At 39.3% G+C, this 8,080-nt stretch overlaps 1 protein-coding gene across 1 annotated transcript; it reads right to left on the reverse strand.

The window, feature by feature from the left end:
• Positions 1 to 6,638: 6,638 nt before the first annotated feature.
• Or10x1 (olfactory receptor family 10 subfamily X member 1) lies at positions 6,639 to 7,571 on the reverse strand. The gene has a single exon (XM_076863469.1). The coding sequence runs from the start codon at positions 7,569 to 7,571 to the stop codon at positions 6,639 to 6,641; it is 933 nt and encodes a 310-aa protein (XP_076719584.1).
• Positions 7,572 to 8,080: the final 509 nt, after the last annotated feature.

The following is an 8,080-nucleotide window of genomic DNA, read 5'->3' on the forward strand; positions in this document are numbered from 1 at the left end:
TGAAGCCAACAGGGGCAGCTGAAACCAGCCTTTATCACAGGACTGTCCCTCATCAGGGACATAGCCCCTTAGGACCTATTGTCACAGTGACCCGCCTCCCCCCAACAAGACTGTGTCCAAGTCACCTCAGGGAACATTTGTTCTGGGGCTCAAGTGACACAGTAAAAGTGCAGGCTGGGAGCCCAGTCCTGTCTGAAACCTTGGCATTCACTGTCTGAATGCCAACCAACTCTTTTTTCAGAGATGCTGAAGAGGTGGACAGAGATGATAACGCAAGGCTAAAATTCGACTGAGGAAATAAAACAGTGAAGTTAGAGAGTGGTAGACCAGTGGTTTCTGACACTGTTACGTTTCTTAAGAAGGTGTCTATCTCTGTGTCATATCCCTGTCTGTGTTTATGTGTGAGGGGGAGATGCTTTGTCCCCCTTCCCTGTGTCTGGGAGCTCCACCATGGAAACACCTTTTCCTGCTCACCTGTTTGTTTGTTTGTTTGTTTGTTTTTCTCATCCCTTCACAAATAAAACAAGGCTAGGAACGCACACAGGGAACACCCCAGATATTTGGAATGGACAGAAGAGTCATTGCAGCTTACTGATCCCTGGCTCAGATTTGAGTCTGTTTCTGAAAGCGACGATGTTTTCTTTCTCCCACAGTTTTAATTTCCTTGACAGGAAAATGCTGACAGGAAACTGCTTGCTTCTTGTTCTACTGCAGCCGTCACAAAGGAAGTGGCTCCCTCCAGGGTTAGGCCGAGTGACCTGTCTAAGATACAGTACTAGGGAAGGAGCACATTCAAAGTCCTTGCTGTCTCCTCTCAGCAATGATGAAAAATTATTGTTAGCGCAGATTATTCTATAGTTACAAATATAGCTGTGTGCCACAGAAGGACATTTCTATCAGCATCATAATATCAGATCATAATAAAGTTGAAAAAATTCCTATCACCTAGTGAGTACATACCACAATACATCAGGCATGTGATGCCAGTGTTAAAAAAAAAAAAAAAAAAAAAAAAAACTACATGGCTAGTTCTATAAAGGTATAGCGCATATGAAAATGTATAGTATATAATACTTGTTAATTATTAACTGACTTTTTAATTATACTATACTTTTTCATTATCTTAGAGAGTCTACATATATTTGAAAATTTTGCAATGATGATATTGGATGGCTATGCTAATGGCTATGTATTTACTATACTACGATTTTCCCTTTATTTTTGTGTTTGTACCAGTGCATTGTAATTACAGACAATAGTAGGATCCGTTGTGATGCATTTGTACTTGCACATGCTTGAGTCCATTTAAGTCCTCAGTGCCTCCCTTTCTCATTTGTTCCTCCCTCTGCCAATTTCCTTCCTCTACTCCCACTTAAGTTGTAAACATCAGTAAGCCAGGCTCAATGGTGCACACCTATATCATTCCAGCAGCTCGGGAGGCTGAGACAGGGGGATGGACAGTTCAAAGCCAGCCTCAGCAATGGCGAGGTGCTAAGCAACTCAGTGAGGGCTCTGTCTCCAGATAAAATACAAAACAGGGCTGGGGATGTGGCTCAGTGGTTGAGTGGCCCTGAGTCCAATCCCCAGTACCAAAAATAATAATAATAAATAAATAAGTAAAAGTGGGATTCATTGTAATATAGTCACTTAAGCACATAGTAGAATTTGGTCAATTTAATTCACCAGTACCTCCCCTTTCCTTCGCCTTTCTTCCCTTCAATTTCCTTACTCTACTGGTCTTCTTTTCTACTTTCTTTCTTTTGTGTTGTTTTTTGTTTTGCTTTGTTTATTCTTTTTTTTTTTTTTAACCAGGGATTGAACCCAGAGGTCCTTAACCACTTAGACACGTCTTCAGCATTTTTTATTTGTTTATTTATTTTTTATTTTGAGTCAGAGTCTCGCTAAGTTGCTTAGGGTCTTGCTAAGTTGCTGAGGATGGCCTCAAACTTGCAATCTCCTGCCTCAGCCTCGCTATTTGCTGGGATGATAAGCATGTGCCACCACACCCAGGTTCTTTTCTACTTTCTTTAGATGTCTTATGTTTGTTTCTGTTGTTGTTGTTGTTAGTTTTGGGAATTAAAATCAGGGTGCTCTACCACTGAGCTATGGGTTTTCTATTTTTATTTGAGACAGGGTCTGTTTAAGGTCCCCAGGCTGGCCTCAAACTTGCACTTCTCCTGCCTCAGCCTCTGGAGTTTTTGACACTAGAGCTTTGTACCACATCACCTGGAAAGATCCACTCAACTCTCGAGTTTCTACATGTGAAAGACAATATTCAACTCTTGACTTTTGAGGACTGGTTTATTTCACTTAGCATAATGTTTTCCAGTTCCATCCATTTGCCTACTAATGACATAATTTCATTCTTCTTTAGAGCTAAATAAAACTCCATTGTGTATAGGCACCACATTTTCTTGATCCACTCATCTGTTGGTCACCTACACTGGTTGCATGAAATCAACAACTATAGTATCCCAATGTTTGTAGCAGTGCCATTCACTATACTTTCATTATTTTTTTTTTTTTTTTTAGTGCTGATAATTAAGTCCAGGACTTCGTCCATGAGCTACATCCTCAGCCCTCATATTTTAGTACTTTAGAATGTACTCCTACATGTGGAAAAAGAAAGATAGAAATTTACTGTAAACAATCTGCTGTGTTACGCAGGCAGCAAACTCACACCTCTCATATTTTAACTATTAGGAGGTTGGGTTGAGTGATCAACCGGTATCAACTAGGTTTGTGTAAGAAAATACACTCCATGAAGTTCCTATACATCAAAATATCCTAATGATGCATTGATCAGAACCTGTCCCCATTGTTAAGCATACAGTTTTCAAAAGATTAGATGATACCATGAAGAGTTGGAGAATTGCTGTTATGTCTTTGTCATTTTGAGATATATATATTTTAGTTGTCAATGGACCTTTATTTTATGTATTTATATGAGGTGCTGAGAATCAAACCCAGTGGCTCACACATGCTAGGTAGGCACTTGACCACTGAGCCACCACACCAGCCCCTTTTTTTGATATCTTTATGAAAATTTTCAATCCAAGATGGATTGAATCCATGAACACAGAATCTACAGATCTGGAGGGCCCAATATAGTATACTGGAAACTTTCCTAAGAACTGTATAAACATCTCATTTAATTATTTTAGCAATACATCTACAATCTGAACTATCAAGATTCCAAAAATTTAGTGGCTTAGCATGGTAGAATTTTATTTCTCTTTCACAAAGCACAGTGATGAGCAGCGCAGAGTTGGCATGCTGTTTGGACTTCAGGAATATCCTGGGCACTTGATAAAGAAATAGATTTATGTAGCTACTGTTTGGGAAGCTAAAAGTCCAAGATCAGGTGATTCTATATGTTTGGCCTTTGGTGAGGGCCTCTGGCTGCATCACTACCTGGTGGATGACATTTCAGTGGGAGCATGTATGTGAAAGAGGTCACAGAGCAAGACAGGAAGCAATCTCAGGTTTACTATTTCTGTATTCTACTAGTTCAGATCTATTATTGAGTGCCTGCTGTGCACTGCTTTTTTATTTTTGTGGTTGGACTTGCAACTCGTGAGTTTTCCATTTGATTGTAATTAATCATTTTTACTTCTTATCTGTAACTCATTTATGATTTATTAGTGTTCTGTGTCAGATGTGACATTTTCATGATACCTTCATTTATTTATGTAATCGTGGTTTGCTTCAGATCTTTGAAAGAATTGTAATGTATTTATAATGACGACTTTGAAGTGCTTTGCCTTTTGAACATAACTTCTAGCCACTCTCACAGGCAATTTCTGTCTCTTGGATTTTTCTAGAAATGAGTCATACTTTCCTCTTAGTATAACATAATTGTTTTGTTAGTAACTGGATATTTTATATAACATATTGTAGTTACTCTGCCCAGCCCCACTGCAAGACACCCCCAGTCTTGATTTTATCCCTTGCTATTTATTTATTGAATAACTGAGTTATATTAGGTAAGTTTTAATTTTTCCACATTCCTGAAGTTTCTGATGTTGTTTCTTAGAAAATAGAGACTTGGGTATGCCCACAGTCACCCTGGGATGACAATGCATTTGGCAATTCTCACTTTAGCTGTCTTTTTTTTTTTTTTTTTTTTTTTTTTTTGATACAGGCCCTCACTAAGCTGCCCAGGCTGGCCTCTAACCTGTGACCCTCCTGGCTTACCTTCCAGGGGAGCTGGGATTGTAGACATGCATCACCACACCTGGCTAGACTGTCTTTTTAAAAAGTTATCGTTTTGCCTTTCAAGTTTAGTTTTTAACAATAAGAAATTGCTTTGTCGCAATTTCCCCCATGTGGAGATGTTATTTTATTAGCACCTGCTACTAAAAGTCTCATTTTTTTCTCAGTGTTTTGTAATTCTGTATTTGTCAAGTCCCCATATGTGAGTAATTCTTTGGGTATTTCCAGTTTCCATGTAACTATTTCTAGCTTATCCATGGATATTAAGTAGGTAATTAACAATCCCTGCCCACAGTCAATACACCAAGCAAAAACAGGTTAATTCGCCTAAATTCAGGTTCAGAAACCCAAGTCTAGACTTCACTTATTTATGTATTATAATTTTAATCATACATTTTATAGGGTGCAGTGTGATAATTCAACACATGTATACAATATATAATGATCAAATCAGGAGAGTTAACATTTTCATCTCCTTAAACATTTTTTTAAGGAGATAAAATCATTTTATATATTTATGAGGTATTTATCTTAATACATGTGCACAGTGTATCTTGATAAATTATGGACAGTCAATACCTCCATCTCTTTAATTACTATATGCTGGGAACCTTTGAGCTCTTCTCTTACAGTTATTCATAAAATATATAACATGTTAGGTAGCTACCCACAAAGTTTTGTAGAACACGTGAACTTCTTCCATCTGAGTTTTATTTTTATTGTATTTTATTTTTTGAGGTGCTAGAGGTCAAACCCATGGTCTTGTGCATGCTAGGGAGCTGATCTCCCACTGAGCTACTGCCCCAACCCTTCCAACTGGTTTGAGTACCTCTTACCAACCTCTATCTCTTACTCCTCCCTTTCCCCTTTCTCAGACTCTAGTAATCACAATTCTACATTCAGATAGATTTTGTTAGCTTCCATATATGAGAAAGAATATGCAATATTTGTCTTTTTATGTCTGACTTATTTCACTTAGGATAACAACCCCCCTTTTTGAGTCTAGGCTTAACATTCTTTGCCCCTGCCATGAGACAGTAAATTGTTATAATTTGTTTTCAAGATTGTATCTTCCCTAGATTGAATAACACAATGTCAGGAGTGAAGCCAAAGGAAAAGAAACATTCTTGCTACTGCAAGCAGTGACTGCAGATTGAAGATAGCATAGATTCTGGCTGCATTTGTGTCATGAAAAATATCCCAGGTAAGGAAAGAGAGTCACAGTAGGAGGTAAACTTAATCAGCTGATACACATAGCTATTTTCATCTATTATCTTATTGATCTTCATACAGTATACAATAAAGTATATACTGTTATAAAGTAGAGTTGAAAATTACTCCAATAGTTCTCATTCAAATTTTATTTATACCAAGTCCCAGCACAAAATTTATAACTTTCATTAAAACCACAGAGTTGGTTAACAGCATAACTGAGAAAGGATTTGGTAAATTCACTAAGCATTTATGTCTCAATTTTCAATACAATCACTCACTATTCTTTGACTTAAACTTCACAGTGCTTCTGTTTTGGTTTCTGGTAACATGAAAAATTGAGGCCGCAATCTTCTGATTTCCCCTTTTACACATCTTATACCTTGATAAAATTATTTCCAAATACTTTGTGAAATAACTCAATATCATGACAAAGCTCGTTAACATTTGCTTTTGAATATTGCTGGAGAATGGAGACACATTTCTCACATCCCTGGTGCCCTATTTCATTGAACTTGTAGGCATCTGTGTCTTGTTTGCTCAGATAAAACACGTTTCAAGATTTTCCATATTCACAGAAGGTAGGCATTGGAAGGCCGCAGTCATGATCACCGTGTTATTAAAAATATTTAGTAATCAGTGGAGCATGAACACTTAACAAATATGTATATATGTGTGTATGTGCTCATGTGTGTATATCTGTTGTCTGTGTATGCATGCAAACATCCAGATAGGTACAAGCAGCCAGTTGATGGTTTTTATATATCTCTCAACAGAAATGGTTTATCTCCTGGAAAGTGCAATACAATGCATTACAATTTCCCCCAGAAAAATCCAACATTTACATTTTCAGATATTGAAGAAATCGCTCAGTGCAGAAGTCGTGTTTTTCCTTTTGTATCCTTTCTTTTCTCACTCATGGATGGTGAAGGACACCCAAAGGTTGACTGCCAGAATCCCCTTGTCGACAGAAGTGTTCTTCCTCTGATAGTGGAAAGTAGAGGGACGGATAATTTCCTTTACAACAGAGGGCCTGCCTGACACGGTGTACGTTCCATTCTCAATCACTGGGTTTCCATATCCCAATTGCTGAAAGGGGGGCAAAAGGTATAGGCCCCTCTGGGACTTGGTCTGGAGGTCACTTAGTAAATGTCCTGGTATATTCTGGGGGACATTAAGCCATACTTGAAATCAGCAGCAATGATCCAAGGTTACTTTTTCAAGGCATCTGTCTTTCTCATGACCTTTCTAAAAGCCTGCTTCATGTCCTTGTTCCTGAGGCTGAATATGATGGGGCTGAGGAAAGGAGTGATGACCGTGTAAGGGACAGCCATGAGTGTGTCGTCTCCCCCCGAGGCTTCTGGCTTCAGGTAAACAATAGATGCGAAACCAAAGTGGACGATGACCACGGTGAGGTGGGAGGCACAGGTGGAAAACGCTTTCTGCTTGCCCTCGGCCGAGGGGATTCTGAGGACGGTGGAAAGGATGAACACGTAGGTCAGGAGGATAAGCAGGAAAGTGGCCAGCAGGCCTGACACTGAGATCACAGTGACGACGAATTCCGTGAGGTCGCTGTCTCTGCAGGTCAGCCTCACGACTGCCCGCATGTGGCAGAAGAAGTGTCTGATGAGGTTTGGTGAGCAGAGAGAACCCCTGAAGATCAGGACCGTCTCTATCAGGGAGACAGAGAAGCCTCCGGCCCAAGCGGAGGCCACGAGTTGTGCACATGCAACGTTGGTCATCAGCAGGGGATACCTGAGAGGGTTGCAGATGGCCAGGAAGCGGTCGTACCCCATCAGAGTGAGGATGATGCAGTTCGTACCCCCAAGTCCCAAAAAGAAACACATTTGCAAGCCGCAACCTGTGACTGAAATACCTCTGCTCTTGGACAGCAGATCTGCCAGCATCTTGGGGATGATCGCCAAGGTGTAGCAGGTCTCGGAGAAGGAGAGAGCACTCAGGAAGAGGTACATAGGGGTGTGGAGGAATCTGTCCACCCAAGTTAGTCCCATGATGGTCAGATTACCTGCCAGGGTGAACAGGTAGAGGCAAAAGAAGATCACAAAGAGGAAGGCCTGAACATTCGGGTAAGCAGAAAAGCCAACCAGGATGAATTCCTTCAGGACTGTCTGATTGAACTTCATTGTTTGTCTGAAATTGGAAAAAAAAAAAAATAAGCATTCAATTCTCCATTCTTCTTTGATATCCGCAGATGAAAACTGTAATAATGTGAATCAAGCAAATCATCAGAGCTATAGTTACCAACTGCTTTTTTATTTAGCAAAAACATGCAAATATAGATGATGTCTTTTCCTCTCTGCATTCATTCTTTTATTCAGCAACTAATTGTTTAGCACTTTTTATGCGACCAAGGCATAATCTGACTTATTTAAGATAATTTTATTTGCCAGTAGTATAATAAGGGAAAAAATAGTCCAAATGAAGTTCATTGGGAGAGCCACATTTGGAAAAGATTTTTAATACTGGAAAAAAACACTGAGTGGTTACTAGAGTCAAGATCCAACACAGCAACTTCCCCATAACACATGGTTTATGGATATCTATTGAGGAAAGATTAAGAATTGATTTTTCTAGTCTTTTGAGGACTAAATCTGGATGATGGCTTATAATTGCTGGAGAAACTCAGTCATTA

This window comes from Callospermophilus lateralis, chromosome 7, assembly GCF_048772815.1.
Source record: "Callospermophilus lateralis isolate mCalLat2 chromosome 7, mCalLat2.hap1, whole genome shotgun sequence".
Classification (NCBI taxonomy): domain Eukaryota; kingdom Metazoa; phylum Chordata; class Mammalia; order Rodentia; family Sciuridae; genus Callospermophilus; species Callospermophilus lateralis.